The sequence below is a fragment of the Bufo bufo genome, chromosome 7 (assembly GCF_905171765.1).
Source record: "Bufo bufo chromosome 7, aBufBuf1.1, whole genome shotgun sequence".
NCBI classification, from domain to species: domain Eukaryota; kingdom Metazoa; phylum Chordata; class Amphibia; order Anura; family Bufonidae; genus Bufo; species Bufo bufo.
In genome coordinates this window covers 94653934-94678144 of record NC_053395.1, presented here as the reverse complement: position 1 = coordinate 94678144, position 24211 = coordinate 94653934, and the positions used below count along the sequence as shown (strand labels likewise).

Sequence of the window (24211 nt, the reverse complement as noted above, 5' to 3'; positions counted from 1 at the left end):
TCTTCTGTTTATATTAAAAGGAAGACAGACCATCCCCAGCAATGGTCTTTTAAGGGAGCAGTGGAAAGGGACAGAGGACATTAATGCTGTTGTTATTAGGTAATTACAGATCTTTTGACAATCATTGACAGACTAACTAAGGTATACATGCCTAGCTCTAATAAACTAGCAAATAAAATAAAAAATGACAGTTACCCTTTAAGTAAAATGTTAAAAAATTTTGGTGTAATATATTGCATAAAGATGACAAGCAGTACCTGAAAATGCGATAGCAATACCTGAAAATGTATATGTTTTTATTAATGACTGTACAGGAAGTAAATATGCTATGTATTCTATAGGAATGAAAAATGCCATGACTACTATACCACAGACTTTTTGTATAATCTGTACTCTGCCGAAGGAAAAGACATTTTTGACTGTCGTACAAATGTTCTCGGACACTTGCAGCAGGTACGAAAACGTATGCCACTAAAACTGCTAATTTTTCATTTTTCGGATTAGGCTATTTCAGTAGCATATATTTTAGTTGGTAACACAGGATAGGGGATAAGTATCAGATCAGTGGTGGTTCTACTGCTGGGACCCCCACTGATCACGAGAACAGGTGCCCTGTGGAGCTTCCCTGAAATGGACGGAGTGGCGGGTTGGAAATGTGCGCTGATGCGCCATTCATTTCTATGGCCGAGTACAACACGTGTGGATAGGAAATACATTGTTATAACCGGAATACACCTTTAAATTTATCAGTTTATAACTTGAAGTTGTTTCTGTAATTCAGGGTGGTGCACCAACCCCTTTTGATCGAAATTATGGAACAAAACTTGGAGTCAAGGCTATGGTGTGGATTTCTGAAAAACTTAGAGAGTCTTATCGAAGGGGTAAGTCAGCCAGACTCACATTTACTCGAGTTATGTTAATGTTACTTTACTGTAGGTACCATGATGATGAAGTAGTGTGCAGTCACTGCAATAAAAAAATATGCATTCGGTTACCTGCGGAGAGGTCACTGTTACTGGAGAGACAGTAGATAAGGTATGTCCCTAGCGTATTTTTCGCCCTAAAAGATAAACCTGCCCATAAGACGCACCTAAGTTTTAGAGGAGGAATATAAGAAAACAGACCTCAGCTCAGAGCCCCAATATTAATTAGACCTCAGATCTGACCCTGAATGTTAATAAGACCCCCCCCAATCAGACCTCACTCAGACCCCCAATGTGAATAAGACCTCAATCAGACCTCCAATGTGAATAAGACCTCAGATCACAGTCCCAATGTGAATGACCCCCAATCAGATCCTGAAGTGCATAAGACCCCTATTCAGACATCAGATCTGACCCCAATGTGCATAGGAACCCATATTTAGACGTCAGATCAGTCCCCTATATTAATCAGACAGCAGTGTACACAAAAAAAATCAACTTGCCTCTTCTGCTCTGGACGCTGCTGCTTCTCTGGGCATCCAGCGTTTTTCCTGTTCTGTTCTTCCGACGTCCCCACGATGTGCACAGTGACATCACAACCAGTTTTTGAGGAAGACCAAGCAGCAATGAGTACAGAGCCCAGGGATCCCTGCATTCACTGCTTCCCGATCCTTCTGTACTAATGAGTGCTTCTATAATAGAAGCACTCATTAGTATTCACCCATAAGACAAACTGATGTTTTCTCCCCCACTTTGGGGGGGGGGGGGGGGGGAGTGTGTCTTGTAGGGCATAAAATACAGTATATACATTGGTCCCTCAGGTCACAATATTAATTGGTTGTGGGAAGACAGTTGTAAGTTGAAAACATTGTGTCACCTCGAGATAAAGATTTAAGAAAAATAAGCAGATAGCTAAGACAAGTAAAGCAAGTTCAGTGCATTCGGAAAGTCTTTAGACCCTTTTACTATTTTTCCCATTTTGTTATGTTGTGGCCCATCATTCGGCACTCAATACCCCAAAATGACAAAGTGAAAACAGAATGTTCCTAATTTATTGAAAAGAAAAAAACTAAAATTTTGCATTGACATTAATATTCAGACCATTTACTCAGTACTTAGTTGAAGCTCCTTTGACAGTGATTACAGCCTTGAGTCTTCTTGGGTATGCGGATTTTCTGTCTCTGTAGATCCTGTCTAGCTCTGTCAGGTTTAATGGAGACTGTCAATGGACAGCCATTTTCACCTCTCTTCAGATGTTCATCAGAGCTCTAGCTGGGCCACTCAAGGACATTCACAGAGTTGTCCTTAAGCAACTTCTGTGTTGGCTGTGTGCTTAGGGTCATTGTCATTTTAGAATATAAACCTTCTGCCCAGTCTGAGGTCCTGAGCACTCAGGATCAGGTTTTCATTAAGAATATCTCTGCACTTTGCTCCATTCAGCTTTCCCTTAACTCTGACCAGTCTCCCTGCCCTAGCCACTGAAAAACACCCCCACAGCATGATGCTGCCACTACCATGCTTCAGTGTAGGGATGGTATTTGGCAGTGCCTGGTTTTCGCCAAACTTATGGAGTGATTTATCATCTCCCTTGCACCTGAAAAGTGGCTTTAAAAAGTCACAAGGTGTATTTGTGACTTAGGCTACTTTCACACTTGCGGTTTGTGCGGATCCGTCATGGACGGATCCGTTCAGATAATACAGCAGTCTAGATCCGTTCAGAACGGATCCGTTTGTATTATCTTAAACATAGCCAAGGCGGATCCGTCTTGAACACTATTGAAAGTCAATGGAGGACGGATCCGTTTTCTATTGTGCCAGATGGTCAGTGAAAACAGATCCGTCCCCATTGACTTACATTGTGTGCCAGGACAGTTTGCATTCTAATGCATTCTGAATGGAAAAGGATCCGCTCAGAATGCATCAGTTCAGTCTCCATTCCGCTTTGGAGGAGGACACCAAATCGCTGCTTGCAGTGTTTTGGTGTCCGTCTGATGAAACTGTGCCAAACGGATCCGGATGAAGTTGAACACCCCCTTTTAAGTAGGGATTATCATAATGTTAAATATGTCATAATACATGCAATTTTTCAGACCAGCAACCGTAATGTAACTTAAAGGCTAGACGTAATTTGATTCCAAGTAATTGTTTATTCCAGTACTGAGAGAACCAACAATGCTAGGAACAGTACTCTGTTGGTTCTATGTCAGATTCAGTAGGTCAACCAACTTGGTGAAAGAGGTATACACACTCTGCTACAATAAAATGTTAGAAGATTTTTAAGGCTACTTTCACACTTGCGGCAGACTGATCCGTCAAACAGTTCCGGCGCCGGAATTGGCCACCGGATCCGACAAAACGCATACCGCCGCACAGTTTTACTGCAACGGATCCGTCCTTCCGTCGACTGTTAGAAAAGCCGGATCCGTCGTTCAGTTTCCTTCAGTCGTCAATTTTCGACGGATCCGTCCGTCGGATCCGTCTAAAAAGCTGATCCGTCTATTCCGTTTGCTTCCGTTTTTAGACGGAAAGACGGATCCGGTGTTTAAATTTAGAGATTAAGGATGCTATCTTTTTAAGCAAATATTAAAACTGTCTATAAAAGATAAGAGAAGGTCACAAAAAGATGCAATCTGTTAAAGCAAATACTACAACTGGCTATAAAAGACCAGCAAAGTTCACTTACCACTCAGAAGTTCCTTCAGCAGAGTGCAAAGATGATGCCGGACCATATTCGTTTTGGATTTCAGGCTTTAATTCTGGTTTCACGATGGAGAAGACGTCTTCAAGCCAGGCGACGTAAAACGCGTCGCTATTGGGTGCATCCAATAACCTCTGCAAGAGTAAGAAGGGGAGTTTTTGAAACTCTATTTCCTGAATTGAGGGATTATCCAGAAAAATTCTTTACCTATTTACGGATGACGGTAGAAAGTTTCGATGATCTTCTACAACGTGTGTCACCTCACATTCAAAGGCAAGACACCACTTTCCGTCGCTGTGTTTCCCCAGCAGAACGCCTATTGTTGACGATAAGGTAAAGTTTATACTTTATTACATATTATACCAATATTTGGTCTAAATTTTCAAAAGCTGCTGTTTGGTAGTGTGAAGCCATACATTTTTTAATCCAAATCTACTTTTTCTGGGATCACTGTACTTTCTGGGATCACTGTACAAAGTGTTTTGGGCCCAATTGATGCTCATCTATTTTTTTTGTAATTATACATCTTGTTTTGGAAAAGTTTGAATCAATATACTCGTCATTGAAGATTTATGAACTGTGATGAATATTGTTCGCCATGGAGAACAAACATTTATTGTTGAATTTTTTTAAAAATTACATTGGCCACAAAAAAAATCTTGACCAAACTAATATATGTAGGGGTGCACTAAAATTGCGTCCAATTGATATACTGTACCTTGTATATTATCTTGTTTATTAATAATTTTTATACACTTATTTTTTTCTTTTATATTTTAGGTTTTTGGCAAGTGGAGAAAGTTTCAGCTCACTCCATTTTCAATTTCGCCTTGGGATATCAACTGTTTCAATAATTGTAAAGGAGACATGCCGTGTTTTGTGGGAACAACTGCATGATGAATTCATCCCACATCCAACTCGACAGCATTGGAAAGAAATATCTGAAAGATTTTGGGATGTTTGTCAGTTTCCCAACTGCATAGGGGCTGTAGACGGTAAACATATTCGTATCATCAAGCCTCACGGAACCGGATCCGAGTTTTTCAATTATAAGAAATATTTTTCTATAATACTGATGGCCATCGCAGATGCTCAATATCGTTTTGTTGCAGTGGACGTAGGGGCCTATGGACGCGCAAACGATTCAATGGTGTTTAAAAATTCAAATATGGGCCGTAGTCTATATAATGGACAATTCGATTTTCCTCTCCCTCAACCACTGCCAGGTACTGATGGCCCACCCATGCCGTTTGTATTGGTTGGTGATGAGGCATTTCAAATGTGTGGAAATCTAATTAAACCATATTCCAGCCGCGGATTAGATTTAAAAAAACGCACATACAACTACCGCTTGACCAGGGCTCGAAGAATGGTAGAATGCACTTTTGGAATTTTGGTCGCAAAATGGAGGATTTTCACTAAACCTATTCACCTGAAGGTTGAATCAGTAGACGAGGTTGTCAAGTGTGCTGTGGTGTTACATAACTACCTCCTTCATAAAGAACCACTCAATTTGGAACAGGTGCCCGAGGACAGCGAGATCGCGAGCATTCAAAGTTGTCGACATCGGTCAACTGTAGCGGTTGCACGGATGAGAGACTCGTTTGCAGATTATTTTTGTACAGAAGCTGGAAGGGTGGACTGGCAGGACCAATTTTTATAAACTATTTTGGATTAATTTTCAAATAACCGTTAATTTATGTTTGTTGTCCCGTTGGTTGATGGTTACAGTGTGTTGTATTTGATTTCAATAGCATTTTAGGTTAAATAAATATTTTTTATACGTAATTGTGATTTTATTTTAATATATTAATTGTGATTTTATTTTAATATATTGATGTGCTCACGCTGGAGTAGCGACACATACTTGTGTCGCTCCAATCAGTCCTGTTAGGAGACTGTCTGCCTACGCTGGAGGATCGACAATCTGTTTTGTCGCTACGCCAGTGCTGGGAGATTTTAATTGTCTGGCCTATAAGACACCTAGCTTTACAATCTACCAACGCTGGAGGAGCGACAATCTGTTATGTCGCTCAGCCAGTGCTGGGAGATAATGTCTGGCCTATAAGACACCTAGCTTTCTTACCAATCTACCAACGCTGGAGGAGCGACAATCTGTTATGTCGCTCAGCCAGTGCTGGGAGATTATGTCTGGCCTATAAGACACCTAGCTTACCAATCTACCAACGCTGGAGGAGCGACAATCTGTTGTGTCGCTCCACCAGTGCTGGGAGATTATGTCTGGCCTATAAGACACCTAGCTTTCTTACAATCTACCAACGCTGGAGGAGCGACAATCTGTTGTGTCGCTCCGCCAGTGCTGGGAGATTATGTCTGGCCTATAAGACACCTAGCTTTCTTACCAATCTACCAACGCTGGAGGAGCGACAATCTGTTGTGTCGCTCCACCAGTGCTGGGAGATTATGTCTGGCCTATAAGACACCTAGCTTTCTTACAATCTACCAACGCTGGAGGAGCGACAATCTGTTGTGTCGCTCCGCCAGTGCTGGGAGATTATGTCTGGCCTATAAGACACCTAGCTTTCTTACAATCTACCAACGCTGGAGGAGCGACAATCTGTTGTGTCGCTCCGCCAGTGCTGGGAGATTATGTCTGGCCTATAAGACACCTAGCTTTCTTACCAATCTACCAACGCTGGAGGAGCGACAATCTGTTGTGTCGCTCCGCCAGTGCTGGGAGATTATGTCTGGCCTATAAGACACCTAGCTTTCTTACCAATCTACCAACGCTGGAGGAGCGACAATCTGTTGTGTCGCTCCGCCAGTGCTGGGAGATAATGTCTGGCCTATAAGACACCTAGCTTTCAATCTACCAACGCTGGTGGAGCGACAATCTGTTGTGTCGCTACACCAGCGCTGGGAGATTTTAATTGTCAAAAAATTTAAAATATCTATCTTAATTTAAAAAAAAAACAAAAACAGTTCTTGGATTTTTTAAACCAAAAAATAACATTTATTATAAATAACAATAAAATAAATAAAACACAAAGTTACAAATTGAGGAAATGGTGGGGGGTGGAGGAAAGTGATTGGTTTGGGTCCACTCTCTCCTGTTGTTCTTCTGCCACTGTGGACAACAAAGTGCGTGTTGATGCAAGTGGCACAGAGGGAGTGTGAAGACTGGATTGGGCAGGAGAAGGAGTTTCCCGAGCAAGAGTAGAGGGAGTGGTGAAAGAGGAAGGAGCATAGTAAGAAGGAGGAGAAGAAAAGCTTTGAGAAAAGAGCTCGGGGGTTTGGGATGGGGGTGGGTATGCTGAGCCTGGTGGGGCTGTAAAGTTGGATAGGTGTGGGATGGGGGATAGGTGAAGGATGGGGGATAGGAGTAGGATGGGGGATAGGGCTGGGGTGGGGGAATGGTTGTGGGGCGGTGTGCCAGTTGCCACAAAACGCTGTCCATCTGTCTTCTGGCCTCATACTGCTGGTCGGGTGATAAGCGTTCCAGCGCAGGTAACAACGACACAAGATAGTGATGCATCGGACTCATTTGTGTCGTCAACACCGCCCCCTCCTGAAGACGACGCGAATGATCCTCCACAGATGCAACCCTATTTGTGATCCCCGCCAAGGACTCATACATGAGCCTTGTGAGGTCTTCGTAGTTAGCCTGGCGGCTCCTACCTGACCTCTGGCGACGCATGAGGGCCTCAAAAAGTGGTGCCATGGTTGCCATCGTTACGTCGCCAGAGGGCACAAGTAGGGGAACATGGTGTTCCTGACAAGCAGTAGGAGCAGGGCGAGAGGGACCCGCGGCGGCTTGCTCTTCAGGGACCGCCTCCTGAGGAACTTCGGGCGCAAGAGTGCTGCTTGATGTTCTGTGAAGCAAAGAAAAAAATAAATTTAGAATTTTTAATGGATGGGAGAAACAGTCGGATAGAGGTTTAGCAAAGAGACTTCTGAAACGACATAGGAGGTTACATTCCAAAAAATAGAGAAACATACTGTACATAAATAGAGGCCATGAATTAAATGATTTTTCAAGGAAGTGTCTATGTACAGTATAGCCTTTTTTTTGGAAAACAACTTCTAATGAAAAAATCGGAAGCACACATTGCTACTCTCTACTACACTAAATACAATGTGGATGTCGAAGACAAAGTGCCTAATGACAGTCTGTCTGGGCCATACACCTAGTTTGATATTTTTTTTTTTTTAGAGACACCAAATACCTTACCTTCGCATCTCCAGGGTCCTTCGTAGGAACCCCAAGGCGGCAGAATAGCGGTATACGTGTCTTGAGGCTCCTCCTGACCCACTCGGGCGCCGAAGTTCCTCATTAAAGGCCTTCTTGTAGCGGTCCCTGATTGAGCGCCACCGAACCATGATCGTGTCTCCTAGAAAGAAATAAATCAAATTAGGATCTATAAAATAAGTGATTTAATCAAAGTTGGTTTACAATTGTACTTTAAACAGCCACAATAAGAAAAAAAAATTTTTTAAAAAAAATTAAGTGGCGCTTATAATAAAATTATACTGTAAACCACTTTTGAAAAAAAATTTTTTTAACATGTATGTCTGCTATCTACAAATATATTTATACTTACGGCATTGGCCCTGTTGCCTTTCTCGGAGGTCATCCCAGTTGGGGACAATGGCCGCACAGATCTCGTTCCAGAGGAGCCGTGTAAGATGATGGTCTGCATGGCGGCGGTCGGTGTGGTCCCACAACGGTGTACGTTCCTCCACCATATGGATGAGGAGGTCATTGTCAATATAAAATCTTTCAACGTCCTCCTCATGCCTTCTGGTGGAGGTTTGGGATCCCTAAAAGAAGAAAAAAAAATAGAATAACATTTTTTTGGAATATTTAAAAAAAAAAAAATAGAAAAATTAAAATAATTTACAATACTCACACGACCACGACCGCCACGTGCTCCACGGCGTCCTCTGGAAGATCTTTGATGACCTCTCTCACTGGCAACAGGACGAGATGGCTAAAAAAAAATAATAATAAATAAATGAATAAATATATATATATATATATATATATATATATATATATATATACTCAACAAATGACGAGGCACAAAATTCCATCTTTTGTTGCCAGGGTAACGAGCCCAAAACTTTTTGCCCAGCAACGTATCGGCCAACTCAATGAGGCCTTTGTCAAGCTTGACAAAGGCCTCATTGAGTAGGCCGAAACATTGCTGCAAAAAATTTGTTGGGGTCATCAACCTGTCAACAAAAGCGGGAAGTGCTGCCTCGTCATTTGTTGAGTACGTATCGTGGGGAGAAGCCTACCTCTGTGAGGAATTTCAGCCAGTGCACGTGGTCTGATTGTGCTGCTGCGTTATTTGTGATTTTATATATATATATATATATTTTAAAAAAATACAGGCATAAAAAATTTTGAAAAATATAAACCAAAAATTAACAAACCGTTTCTCCTCCACCCCCAACTTCCTCCTCCCCTCTTCCTCTGGTTCTGGCTTGAGCAGGAGAACTCTCCTCCATAGAGTCTGACTGATAAACAAAGAAAAAAATAATTAATTTAATAATAAAATAAATATACAGTTTGGAATGCTAATGAACTTTACATACCACATCCTGGAGGTGTCGTGATCGTGGAGGAGAGCTCCCGGCCTCGCTCGCAGAAGAAGATGTGCCTTTAAAAAAAAAAAAAAAAAGGTGAATATTTGAACTTTAATAAACAGACATACCGACGAAAAAAATACTTACTGGTCATATTTTTTTTCTGCCTGGGTGGCTGGCTGGCTGGCTGGCTGGCAGGCTGCTAGCTGGCTGGCTATCTGGCTGGCTGGCTGGCTAGATAGCTGTCTGGCTGTCTGGCTGGCTGGCTGGCTGGCTGGATGGCTGGCTTGTTGGGTAGCTGGCTGATTTTTTTTTTTGATCAGTCAAAAAAAAAAATTGGACAGGTTGTCATATTGTCGAACGTAAAAATACTACTCCTATTATATTACCTGCAACCCCTATGCTACAGTACACTTAGGGGCATGCAGTTAATATAAGTACACAGTGGATGCTAGGAGTAGCAGCAGACAGGACTACTACTCCTAACATGCACTGGGTAGTTATATTACCTGCAACCCCTATGCTACAGTACATAGGGGTATGCAGTTAATATAAGTACACAGTGGATGCTAGGAGTAGCAGTAGGAAGGACTACTACTCCTAACATGCACTGGGTAGTTATATTACCTGCGACCCCTATGCTACAGTACATAGGGGTATGCAGTTAATATAAGTACACAGTGGATGCTAGGAGTAGCAGCAGACAGGACTACTACTCCTAACATGCACTGGGTAGTTATATTACCTGCGACCCCTATGCTACAGTACATAGGGGTATGCAGTTAATATAAGTACACAGTGGATGCTAGGAGTAGCAGCAGACAGGACTACTACTCCTAACATGCACTGGGTAGTTATATTACCTGCAACCCCTATGCTACAGTACATAGGGGTATGCAGTTAATATAAGTACACAGTGGATGCTAGGAGTAGCAGCAGACAGGACTACTACTCCTAACATGCACTTGGTAGTTATATTACCTGCAACCCCTATGCTACAGTACATAGGGGTATGCAGTTAATATAAGTACACAGTGGATGCTAGGAGTAGCAGCAGACAGGACTACTACTCCTAACATGCACTTGGTAGTTATATTACCTGCAACCCCTATGCTACAGTACATAGGGGTATGCAGTTAATATAAGTACACAGTGGATGCTAGGAGTAGCAGTAGGAAGGACTACTACTCCTAACATGCACTGGGTAGTTATATTACCTGCGACCCCTATGCCACAGTACATAGGGGTATGCAGTTAATATAAGTACACAGTGGATGCTAGGAGTAGCAGCAGACAGGACTACTACTCCTAACATGCACTGGGTAGTTATATTACCTGCAACCCCTATGCTACAGTACATAGGGGTATGCAGTTAATATAAGTACACAGTGGATGCTAGGAGTAGCAGCAGACAGGACTACTACTCCTAACATGCACTTGGTAGTTATATTACCTGCAACCCCTATGCTACAGTACATAGGGGTATGCAGTTAATATAAGTACACAGTGGATGCTAGGAGTAGCAGCAGACAGGACTACTACTCCTAACATGCACTTGGTAGTTATATTACCTGCAACCCCTATGCCACAGTACATAGGGGTATGCAGTTAATATAAGTACACAGTGGATGCTAGGAGTAGCAGCAGACAGGACTACTACTCCTAACATGCACTTGGTAGTTATATTACCTGCAACCCCTATGCTACAGTACATAGGGGTATGCAGTTAATATAAGTACACAGTGGATGCTAGGAGTAGCAGTAGGAAGGACTACTACTCCTAACATGCACTGGGTAGTTATATTACCTGCAACCCCTATGCTACAGTACATAGGGGTATGCAGTTAATATAAGTACACAGTGGATGCTAGGAGTAGCAGTAGACAGGACTACTACTCCTAACATGCACTCAGTACTGACAGCTCCTATGTACTTATAGCTCCTATGAATAAGTACATAGGAGCTGTTTATATGAGTTATTTCTGTCATAATACAAGATATACTCACCTTCTATGGCTTGCACCCGACTCCCTCGCAGGCTGGATCCAGACAGGATGGCGCGAAACTTGCTCCTCCTCTATCCGACGCAGGCGCAGACAGGATATCCGGATCAGTCGATGCGTCATTCTCCGGAAGATTTAAAGTCGGATCCGTCCTTAATACAAATCAATGGGACTTAAGGACGGATCCGGCGTTACGGCTAATGATACGGCTTTTGAGACGGAGAAGAAAATTATGCATGCTACGGTTTTTCATTTCGACGGAAACGTCGAAAAGACTGAAGCGGAGCCATCCTGATGCATCCTGAAGGACGGACTCTCCATTCAGAATGCATGGGGATAAAACTGATCAGTTCTTTTCCGGATTTGAGCCCCTAGGACGGAACTCAACGCCGGAAAAGAAAAACGCAAGTGTGAAAGTACCCTAATAAAGACTGTTTGGACAATTGCTAAATTTTTGCTTTGAAGAAGCACATGGACAATAAAATACATTTTAGTGCAAAATGTGTCCATAGCCTTTAACACAGGAATGCTCAACCTGCAGCCCTCCAGCTGTTGTAAAACTACAACTCCCACCATGCCCTTCTGTAGGTTGTCTGGGACTGATTTTGTAGTTTTACAACAGCTGGAGGGCCGCAGGTTGAGCATGCCTGCTTTAACGCGATTGTCCACTTTGGACAGCCTCTTGTTTTAGAAGAATCATTTGCTAGACAGAGTGTCTTGATCCTGGGACTTTTAGCAATCAAATGTAACTATTTGAAATTAACCAACAGTAATTATAATGCATGGACATCCTCTAGAAAGAGAGGGAGACACTATTTGTAGTTTTCAATTTCTTCTTTCATGCTAAATAGGGATCGACCGATTATCGGTTTTACCGATATTATCGGCCGATTTTCAGTATTTTGACTGTTATCGGTATCGGCATCTATTTTGCCGATATTCCGATAACTTATTGGGAACACTGATCGCGCTGCTGTCAGCGCTCTCCGTGTTCCCTCAGCTGCACAGGGGAGAAGGAAGCAGTGTCTCCCTCCCCCCTGTGCTGCTGTTGCCGCTGCCGCCAATGAGAGGAAGGAGGACAAGAGAAGGGGAGGGGCTGTGGCCGCTGCGCCACCAATGAAGATAACTCTTTCATTAATTCATATACAGGAGGCGGGAGCTGCAGAATCACATAGCCCGCTCCCGACCTCAATGAGCAATAGCTGTGATCTGCAGTAGTTAACCCCATAGGTGCCGTGGATCGCAGCTACCGCTCATAGAGGTCGGGAGACGGCTATGTGATTCTGCAGCCAGCTCCCGCCTCCTGTATATGAATTAATGAGAGATTTCTCTTTATTGGTGGCACAGTGCGCCCCCCCCCAAACCCCCCAGTATTAATCATTGGTGGCGCAGTGCGCCCCCCACCCCAGTATTAAAAACAATGGTGGCGCAGTGCGCCTGTCCCCAGTATTAATCATTGTGGCAGTGGCCACAGGATCCCCTCTCCCCTCCTCCTCCGATCGGAGCCACAGCAGTGTAAGCCTGGGGCTCCGATCGGTTACCATGGCAGCCAGGACGCTACTGAAGCCCTGGCTGCCATGTTGAGCTCCATGCTGCTGTGTGCACAAAGCACAGAGCAGCAGGGACAGTGTGAGCTCCTATTCACCCTGATAGAGATCTATCAGGGTGAATAGGACAAGGGTTCTAGTCCCTAAGGGGGCTAAAAGTTAGTAAAAATAAAAAAAAAAAGGTAAAAACTAAACAAAAACACCAAAATATTAAGTATAAATGAAAAAGAAAGATTTACAGAAAAAAAACCTACACGTTAACAATAAACATTAATTTTCAGCAGATTTGTGTAGGAATTTTTTTTTTTTTTTAAATGAAAATTCCCAGAATATCGGTATAAATTATCGGTTATCGGCCTGAAAGTTCACAAATTATCGGTATCGGCCCTAAAAAATAAATATCGGTCGATCCCTAATGCTAAATAGAAGGAATGAACAACTGTGTTTAAGAAAGACCCATAGCATAAATGGATTCCTTCAGGGGGTCCTCTGGCAATTAAGAAAATGAAAATACTTAAATATTACTTTATTATAAATATATTCTCAAATCCCTTTCATTTGTTATGATGACTTGTTTTGTCTAGGGAGCAATGATTAGGAGAAATAAAATGGCCACTGTCCTATTAGTGCACAAAACCTGTCCTAATCACACAGCAGGACAAGTTATTTCATTACATTGAGCTAAAGAGCTGCCTCATCCTCCTCTCTGTTATACTTGTCAGGGATTATAACCCTGAATACAGTTTAATATGATCTTAAACTGAATATCTGTAGGAATAGAGTAAATGAGGAGACATGAAGTACAGCGAGGAGGTGGGGATGTGGCTAATGAGCAGCAGTACTCCATTACCACAGCCCCACATTACCACAGTCTGTCCTGTCTGTCCTCTCTGTACTTCATGTCTCCTCATAAACTCCATTCTACAGAGATTCAGCTGAAGATCTTATCAGCTGTATTTAGAATCATAATCCCTGACAAGCAGAGAGGAGGATGAGGCAGCTCTGTTGCTCAGTGTTGTGAAGTAACTTGTCCTCGTGTGTGATTTGGACAGGGTTTTTTTTTTAACTAATAGGATGGCGACCATTTTATTTCTCCTAATGATTGCTCCCTAGACAAAATAAGCCATTATAAATAATGAAAGGTATTTCGGAGTATATTTATAATAAAGTAATATGTAAGTATTTTCATTATATTAATTCCCAGAGAACCCCTTTAACAAAGTTTGATCCATGTTCTTGTTCAGTATTCTATTTCATTTAAATTGCAACTTGGCGCTTTTACCAAATGAAGAACAGGGATATTTGGTCACTGTGTATTAGCAAAGTTTGGACATATGCACTGAAGGAACAATATTATTCTTTCCTGTGTTATAGACCAGAGCACAAAAACCTCTATCGTATAGACACATTTTGGATTACTGTACTAGCCATGCATACTTTGTTCAGCCAAATGCCACCTCTGTACTACTAGTCACCCACTGTAAGTACTCTGCAGGAGATTAGTAGTGACTGCATTCATTCATGCTTGTTATTCATTAGAAGCTTTGGCCATTTGGCTTATGATCACTATTACTGGTATGGCTTTACCAGGGTATGATTAATTTTTCTCTCAATAGATGAAGATACTGTCTTGATCTGCAATTTAGGCTAGGATAGGTACCGATTTGGTTGAAGCTGTCCTTGCAGTATACTGTATGTCCAGTAGTAGCCCTTTCTCTGTTAAGGCAATGCCAAGTAATATTACAGGGTCTTAGCCTTAAGTGTGGCCAGTCTGCTGCGTTTTATTCATTTTATATCCGCAACTATTAATAGTTTATGGGTGACAAACTGAAGGCACAACAGAGCCTAGAATTTAACTGTATGTATAACAAGTATGGTTCCAAATCTTATACTTGATGTTGGGTATTAGTTTAGGGCACCAAGCTTAACTTAAAGGGTTTCTGTCACCAGAAATACCAAAATTTAACTGTCTGATATTAGCAATGTGTTAGAGGCTCCGTTCTCCCACCTCTGTCATCTCCCTCCAAGTCTTGATTGACAAGGCCAGGCAGCGTTAGCATCCTCCTGCCGGCCCTGAGCGCATGATAAATCTCGCGCCTGCGCTGTGCCGTTCAGTATTCAGCGCAGGCTCAGTAAGGAAGTCGGCAGCCAGTGAGCGTCCTTCCTTCAATATGCCTGCACCGAATACTGAATGGCATGGCGCAGCTGCCTCTGGAGGCACCCGTACTCGAAGGTGTGACGTCACACAGGAGTGCGCCGATACTAACTACCACTGACTTCCCCGCACGCGTGCCAGCTACCGGCCGGAGCTGCACGCAGACAGGGGAAGCAAGAAGGGGAAAAAATAAACGAACCAGCACCTCCACAATAAGTGAATATAAGAACGCAGGTGCACGCTACCTTGGCTAAAACACACTTGGATACGTAGAACTACAGGTAACAGCACTCTGCTAGTCAATTGCGCAAAGATATAAGCAAACACTAAAAGAATAAATGCTTGGGGGTCATACTTACTGCAAATGCAGCTAGAAGCTTTTTGCGAATATAATTGATCAAAAATATTTCGGGCCCATCTACCGGTCGTCAAGGTCGCTTCTAATCAGATGGGTCCTACTCTGACATGCCTCTCCTGGGCTTACAGCCTACAATCTGGGCAAAGTAGTACCAAGCTGCATCCTACACATGCCTCTCCCAGGTTGTGAGCCTGCAGTATGGGCTGGGTAGAATACAGCTGTACAAGCTATCTAATTAAAAGCACATGGTAAATGGGCTGGTGGTGCACGGTTCAATCTCACCACCAGGGGGAGCCACTCCCCTAGTGGCAGTGACAATGGGGAAAAAATAAACGAACCAGCACCTCCACAATAAGTGAATATAAGAACGCAGGTGCACGCTACCTTGGCTAAAACACACTTGGATACGTAGAACTACAGGTAACAGCACTCTGCTAGTCAATTGCGCAAAGATATAAGCAAACACTAAAAGAATAAATGCTTGGGGGTCATACTTACTGCAAATGCAGCTAGAAGCTTTTTGCGAATATAATTGATCAAAAATATTTCGGGCCCATCTACCGGTCGTCAAGGTCGCTTCTAATCAGATGGGTCCTACTCTGACATGCCTCTCCTGGGCTTACAGCCTACAATCTGGGCAAAGTAGTACCAAGCTGCATCCTACACATGCCTCTCCCAGGTTGTGAGCCTGCAGTATGGGCTGGGTAGAATACAGCTGTACAAGCTATCTAATTAAAAGCACATGGTAAATGGGCTGGTGGTGCACGGTTCAATCTCACCACCAGGGGGAGCCACTCCCCTAGTGGCAGTGACAATGGGGAAAAAGTAAACGAACCAGCACCTCCACAATAAGTGAATATAAGAACGCAGGTGCACGCTACCTTGGCTAAAACACACTTGGATACGTAGAACTACAGGTAACAGCACTCTGCTAGTCAATTGCGCAAAGATATAAGCAAACACTAAAAGAATAAATGCTTGGGGGTCATACTTACTGCAAATGCAGCTAGAAGCTTTTTGCGAATATAATTGATCAAAAATATTTCGGGCCCATCTACCGGTCGTCAAGGTCGCTTCTAATCAGATGGGTCCTACTCTGACATGCCTCTCCTGGGCTTACAGCCTACAATCTGGGCAAAGTAGTACCAAGCTGCATCCTACACATGCCTCTCCCAGGTTGTGAGCCTGCAGTATGGGCTGGGTAGAATACAGCTGTACAAGCTATCTAATTAAAAGCACATGGTAAATGGGCTGGTGGTGCACGGTTCAATCTCACCACCAGGGGGAGCCACTCCCCTAGTGGCAGTGACAATGGGGAAAAAATAAACGAACCAGCACCTCCACAATAAGTGAATATAAGAACGCAGGTGCACGCTACCTTGGCTAAAACACACTTGGATACGTAGAACTACAGGTAACAGCACTCTGCTAGTCAATTGCGCAAAGATATAAGCAAACACTAAAAGAATAAATGCTTGGGGGTCATACTTACTGCAAATGCAGCTAGAAGCTTTTTGCGAATATAATTGATCAAAAATATTTCGGGCCCATCTACCGGTCGTCAAGGTCGCTTCTAATCAGATGGGTCCTACTCTGACATGCCTCTCCTGGGCTTACAGCCTACAATCTGGGCAAAGTAGTACCAAGCTGCATCCTACACATGCCTCTCCCAGGTTGTGAGCCTGCAGTATGGGCTGGGTAGAATACAGCTGTACAAGCTATCTAATTAAAAGCACATGGTAAATGGGCTGGTGGTGCACGGTTCAATCTCACCACCAGGGGGAGCCACTCCCCTAGTGGCAGTGACAATGGGGAAAAAATAAACGAACCAGCACCTCCACAATAAGTGAATATAAGAACGCAGGTGCACGCTACCTTGGCTAAAACACACTTGGATACGTAGAACTACAGGTAACAGCACTCTGCTAGTCAATTGCGCAAAGATATAAGCAAACACTAAAAGAATAAATGCTTGGGGGTCATACTTACTGCAAATGCAGCTAGAAGCTTTTTGCGAATATAATTGATCAAAAATATTTCGGGCCCATCTACCGGTCGTCAAGGTCGCTTCTAATCAGATGGGTCCTACTCTGACATGCCTCTCCTGGGCTTACAGCCTACAATCTGGGCAAAGATACTTACAGCCTACTTTGCCCAGATTGTAGGCTGTAAGCCCAGGAGAGGCATGTCAGAGTAGGACCCATCTGATTAGAAGCGACCTTGACGACCGGTAGATGGGCCCGAAATATTTTTGATCAATTATATTCGCAAAAAGCTTCTAGCTGCATTTGCAGTAAGTATGACCCCCAAGCATTTATTCTTTTAGTGTTTGCTTATATCTTTGCGCAATTGACTAGCAGAGTGCTGTTACCTGTAGTTCTACGTATCCCAGGGGAAGCAAGAAGACGCAGCCATTAGCAGAACAGAGTGCTGTGGAGCAGAAAGAATAAGCTTTATTGTCTACAGGGTGGGCCATTTATATGGATACACCTTAATAAAATGGGAATGGTTGGTGATATTAACTTCCTGTTTGTGGCACATTAGTATATGTGAGGGGGGAAACTTTTCAAGATGGGTGGTGACCATGACGGCCATTTTGAAGTCGGCCATTTTGAATCCAACTTTTGTTTTTTCAATAGGAAGAGGGTCATGTGACACATCAAACTTATTGTGAATTTCACACGAAAAACAATGGTTTGGTTTTAAAGTAACTTTATTCTTTCATGAGTTATTTACAAGTTTCTCTTTGTTTACAGCCATTGACATGTCGCCGAGGTTAACACGTGAGGAGCGGATAGAAATTGTGTTGATGTCTGGTGAACGCAGTAACCGGGTCATTGCAGCAGATTTCAATGCAAGACACCCTACGAGACCACCCATCTCCCATGCTACAGTTAGCAAACTGCTTGCTAAGTTTCGTGAAACTGGTTCAGTGTTGGATTTGCCAAAATGTGGACTCATGAAATCTGTCTCTAATGAAGAAACATCAGTGGCTGTCCTAGCTTCATTCAGTAAGAGCCCACAGCGTAGCACTCGCCGCATGTCACTGGAGAGTGGCATTAGTCGAACATCCCTTCGGCGGATATTAGCTACTCACAAATGGCACCCTTACAAACTCCAGCTACTGCAGCATCTCAACGAGGATGACCCAGATCGGCGCACTGAATTTGCAGAATGGGCAAAACAAAAATTGGAACAGGACCCTCAGTTTACGCAGAAGATTTTGTTCAGTGATGAGGCAAACTTTTATGTGAATGGTGAAGTTAACAAACAAAACCACCGCTATTGGTCTAACACTAACCCACATTGGATAGATCCCTCCAAGACTGTTGGAACAAAAAAATTTATGGTATGGTGTGGTATATGAGGTACAAAGATAGTGGGGCCATTCTTCATCAATGGAAACCTCAAGGCCACTGGATATGCGAAATTGCTACATGATGATGTGTTTCCCTCTTTATGCACTGAAGCTGGCACGTTCCCTGAGTTTTTCCAGCAAGATGGTGCACTACCACATTATGGGTGTCAGGTCCGAGCATTCCTAGATGAACAGTTTCCTGGAAAGTGGATTGGTCGTCGTGGGCCAGTTGAATGGCCCCCAAGGTCTCCCGATCTGACCCCCTTAGACTTTTATCTTTGGGGTCATCTGAAGGCAATTGTCTATGCTGTGAAGATACAAGATGTGCAGCACCTGAAACTACGGATACTGGAAGCCTGTGCTAGCATTTCTCCTGCGGTGTTGCTATCAGTGTGTGAAGAGTGGGAGAAGAGGGTTGCATTGACAATCCAACACAATGGGCAGCACATTGAACACATTTTATAAGTGGTCAGAAACTTGTAAATAACTCATGAAAGAATAAAGTTACGTTAAAACCAAGCACACCATTGTTTTTCTTGTGAAATTCCCAATAAGTTTGATGTGTCACATGACCCTCTTCCTATTGAAAAAACAAAAGTTGGATTCAAAATGGCCGACTTCAAAATGGCCGTCATGGTCACCACCCATCTTGAAAAGTTTCCCCCCTCACATATACTAATGTGCCACAAACAGGAAGTTAATATCACCAACCATTCCCATTTTATAAAGGTGTATCCATATAAATGGCCCACCCTGTACATTGAATCCTGAAACGACAGCTGAATACACTGGATCAGCTGAATACACTGGTACAACAGAAAGGAAAAGGATTAAGGTGACACTATACATATAGGTCAGAGACTATACCTTAGTTTTATTATCATGCTAAGCATGCTATTATGTACTGCATGTGGTTAATTATCACTAACAATGATCTACATCAGATTTCATGTTTGACACAGGAAACTACTTTTTGAGGAAAAGCTTTCCTAATGTAAATATAGAACCTTTTTAAGTGATGTATTACGAGCAGACTGACAACAGGACATTTGTCTGTGGAAATGGCTCACATCACCTCAGTCAGTTAATAATTCCCTAATATATACTTGTAAACAAATAAGCAATTGCTCATAAGGTAGTGTCTCACATGGTATTTCACAGGGTGAAGTAATTGAGAGTCTATGGTCTCTTTCACATGCGCGGGTGCAATGCGTGAGGTAAACACATTGCACCCGCACTGAAGCACTGAATCCGGACCCATTCATTTCTATGAGGCTGTGCACATCGGTGATTTTATTACACGACACGGAGGCTCCTATTGGCTCCTATTGCTATCTCTTTCTTTACTAAATCTTATAGCAGCAAAGAAAAAAGCATCAATCAAACAGGTAACCATGGCATCCAACTCCTCCCCACTGTGCCAGTATAATAGTCTCTGACTCTGCTAACTCCTCCTCTTTCTTTGCTGCTCCCTCACAGATAAGTACTTCTCCTATGTATCTGTGGGTGGATGCTATATGTATTTATGTTTTAGGGGATCTATATATGATTATTATCTGTATTTTATGAGGTATTTCCTTAGTTTGCTTTAGGATTGTGCCCTCTGGGCGTTAATATCCTTTTCCTATTTGATTTTCCTCCCCCCCCCTTCCCTTGGTTCCCATTTTGCCTTTCAGGTTTGCTCCTCGTTTATCACTGTTACCCCTTTCCGTTTGTCTACCTTGTACCTCCGCTCGGTTTCTTCTTCAGCTTATCCCGCTTGCGGCGTTGTTGTCTCCTAAGTGCCGTTCCTCCGTGCGCTTCTTCTTACGGCCGAGATCTCGCGATATCTCGGCCGCCATCTCCTGTCCTTCTGCAGCTGGTTTCGCGCTCTCCGCAGTGTTCTTGCGGGATATCGCGAGACTTCCGCCTGCATCTCTGTCAGCGGCGCCGGGAGTTTTCTGCATACAGCTCCGTCCTCAGGTTATTCGTTCCTGTCTTTATATGAGCCCTTATATGAGCCCTCGGCCATAATAATATTACTATTTAGCCCACCATATTGGCACTTATTTGATTTAGTTGCTGATTAGCCTGTCGCTACTTAGTTCTATATCATGTCCAAGGCTCCATTACATGGTTCTAGCCCTGTCCCTGAGGGCATGGATTCTGTTCCTCACTTACAGGATGCAGATGTTATTACTCCTGAGGCACAGTCCTTAGCCTTACAGCGCTCTGTGACTGCTGCAATACAGGCCGCCATGGGGTCTATGTCCTCGGCCATTTCAAGTTCTATTACTGAGGCCCTTATGGCCGGCCCTTCCTCCTCGGTACCTTTAGGGTCCTCACCACTTGAAAAACCACTACCTGCCTCCAGAAACACTATGACTGGTGGAAACATAGCCACCCTTGATGGCGCGCATCGATCGCGCAAAAGAGCCTACGCCCGCCAGGCAGAAAAGGCGAGGCAATGGAAATGCGCCAGAGCGCAACAGGATAAGGAATCAGGTTCTGAACCAGATTCTGATGAGGAGGCTCAGTATCAGTCTTTGGACTTAGTGGATATTGAGGAGGAGGATCCTTTGGATTTGGACCTGCGAGGCCCGTCCTCAGGATCGACAGCTCCCATTGAGGTTCCTTTTGATGCCTCTACAATCTTGGATCCTGCAGGGGAACCCCTTTTTGACCCGGATGCTCTCCACCATCCGAGGTCGGCGGAATGGCTACCGTCTTCTCATATTGCCAAATACTTAGAGGCCCGTATACGCCAACCTCTATCTAAAGAGGCGCGAAATAAACTAAAGGCCGAATGTCCCAGATCTATTGTACCTAACAAAGTCTGCGAGACACCCGTTGTTGACCCAAAAATGTGTCAATTTTTAGCTAAGTCAGGCTGGAACCCCAGGAAGGGACTTGAGTCAGCCCTGAAGTCCTGTCAGGACAAGTTGTTGGACCTTTTGGGCCCATTGACAAAAATCTTTGAATTGGCTGAGTCAGCCAGAACCCAGAACACCCTGGTAGACCCGGAAGAACTCCGGGGATGGATACAACGTGCCGTGTGCCTCACGGGCAACGTAAATACTTCGCTATCAATTGAGCGTCGTAAGGCTATCCTATTTAAAATAGAGCCTAAGCTATCCAATTTAGCCCTTACTGAGACAGGAAAGGAAGCTCAGGGCTTGCTCTTTAGGGATACCTTTATTAAGGACCTCTCCCGATTTGTAGGAACCTTTACGGCCCTCGATAAGGCTCAAACATCCATGAAGAGAGTGTTCCAAGGACGGGTTTCTAACAGGGCCGGCAGCTCTAGGGGCCGCCTGTCCGGCCGTTCTTCATACCAGACCCGCGGGTCCGGCAGAGGCTCCTTTTCTTACCGACCATCCAACCAGGAATTCCGTCAACCGCCTGCTTTCTTCCCCTCCCGAGGTTCGTCTTGGCGTTCACGTGGAGTCAGGTTCATCTTCCAGACGTCCTTTCGGTAAGTCGGATGTCACCATTTTCTTTGACTCCTTGTGTAGGGGGCAGGCTCTGTCTTTTTCCCCATGTTTGGAAATCCATCACGGCGGATCCTTGGGTCCTATCTACTGTTCAAGGGTTTCACATAGAGTTAATTCGCCCCCGTATCCTACGGTTCTCCCAGCTTCATCACAACTGCTTTTACATCAGGAACTGTCAGCCCTGCGTCAGAAGGGCGCCATAGAGCGGGCCCCCCCTTCCTCGGAAGGGGTTATCAGCAGCATTTTCTTGGTGGTTAAAAAAGGAGGCCAGATGAGACCCGTGATCAATCTCAGGTCACTAAACGCTTTTGTAAAATATCGACACTTCAAGATGGAGGGTATCCACCTCCTCAGGGATTTACTCCTCCAGGGAGATTGGATGGTCAAATTGGACTTGAAGGACGCCTACCTGACGGTTCCGGTAGCCGAACCATCCAGGGACCTCCTTCGTTTTCTCTGGGACTGGGAAATTTGGAGGTTCACCTGTCTACCCTTCGGTCTCTCTTCCGCCCCTTGGTGTTTCACCAAGCTCCTTCGTCCGGTAATTTCTTTTCTTCGCAGTCAAGGAATTTGTCTGATTATTTATCTGGACGATATCCTGATATTGGTTTAGAATCCTTCTGTTCTTCTAACCCATCTTCAGTGGTCCATGGACCTATTATCCCGGCTGAGATTCCTCCTGAATTTGGAGAAGTCGTCACTTACCCCGGCCCAGTCCATAGAATTTTTGGGATTCATCATCGATTCTTCCACAATGTCTCTCAGTCTTCCGTCTGCCAAGGTTCGTTCCATCCGCAAGGAATTTCTTCATACTCTGTCTCTCCAACAGGTTCCCTTACGTCATCTTGCCAGAGTCATAGGTCTCCTCTCCTCGTCCATTCAGGCTGTGTTTCCGGCTCCCTTACACTACCGCGGCATGCAACGTCTCAAGATTGCTCACCTCCATGCGGGAGCATCTTACGCGGATGTGGTCACCTTGGACGAGGACACCAGAGAAGAACTGATATGGTGGATCCACAACTTGGATACCTGGAATGGGAAGGCCATAATTGGTCCCCATCCGGACTTCACGGTGGACTCGGATGCCAGCCTTCTCGGCTGGGGTGCGTACTGCGAGGGTGTGATGACAGGAGGACCTTGGTCTCCAGAAGAATCCAAGTTCCACATCAACGCCTTGGAGCTTCTGGCGGGTTCCTTTGCCGTTCGCAGTTTTGCGATCGGTTTGTCCAAAATTTGCATCAGACTGCGGATGGACAACATTTCCGCAGTTCAGTATGTCAATGCCATGGGGGGCACGCATTCTGCGATTCTATCCAGTTTAGCTCGGGATTTCTGGACATTCTGCCTGGACAGAGAAATCACAGTTACGGCCGGGACTCCACAATACTCACGCGGACTGGAGCTCGTGTTTCCTCTCAGACTCGGGAGATTGGAAGTTAGATTGCACGGTGTTCTCATCCATATCTTCCCGTTGGGGTCCATTCTCTTTAGACCTCTTTGCGTCCCGTTTGAACGCCCAACTTCCACGCTTTTACAGCTGGCGTCCGGACGCGGAAGCAGTAGATGCGTTCCTCCAGGATTGGACCGGTCACCTTGCGTACGCTTTTCCCCCGTTTGTGATTGTCTCTCAAGTATTGTCTCAAACCCGCCGCCAGCAAGCGGACCTTGTGCTTATAGTTTCGTTCTGGCCCCCGCAATCATGGTTTCCTCAGCTTATGGAATGCCTGGTTCAATGCCCTCTACTTCTTCCGGTTTTTCCAGGCCTCTTGTTGAATCCAGGGGGTTTAGATCATCCCCTCACCCTCGACGGCTCTCTTCATCTCCTGGCATGCAGAATTTCGGGGAACCCTGGGACATCGCTGGAATTTCGGAAACAGCTCGACGTCTTTTGGACGAGGCGTGGGCACCAGGAACCAGAGGAGCTTATCGATCAGCCTGGAGGTCTTGGACTGATTGGTGCCTGGCTAGGCACCAGGATCCCTTATCATGTCCTGTGACCGAAGTTCTTCAGTTTCTCGCTTCTCTTTTTGAGGACGGTAAGGCTTACCGTACCATCAATTTATTCCGCTCGGCCATTTCCGCTTTTCATCTAGGGTTTAACGGGTGCCCTGCAGGTCAACACCCTCTTGTTTGCAGACTTCTC

At 44.3% G+C, this 24211-nt stretch overlaps 1 protein-coding gene across 1 annotated transcript in view; it reads left to right on the top strand.

Moving 5' to 3' along the window:
• Positions 1–24211, top strand: part of PFKL (phosphofructokinase, liver type) — a 388593-nt gene that overhangs the window by 341152 nt on the left and 23230 nt on the right. The window contains exons 19-20 of the mRNA XM_040439347.1: positions 342–453; positions 782–881. Of these exons, the coding sequence (XP_040295281.1) occupies positions 342–453; positions 782–881 (212 nt within the window). The remainder of the gene's footprint in view (positions 1–341; positions 454–781; positions 882–24211) is intronic.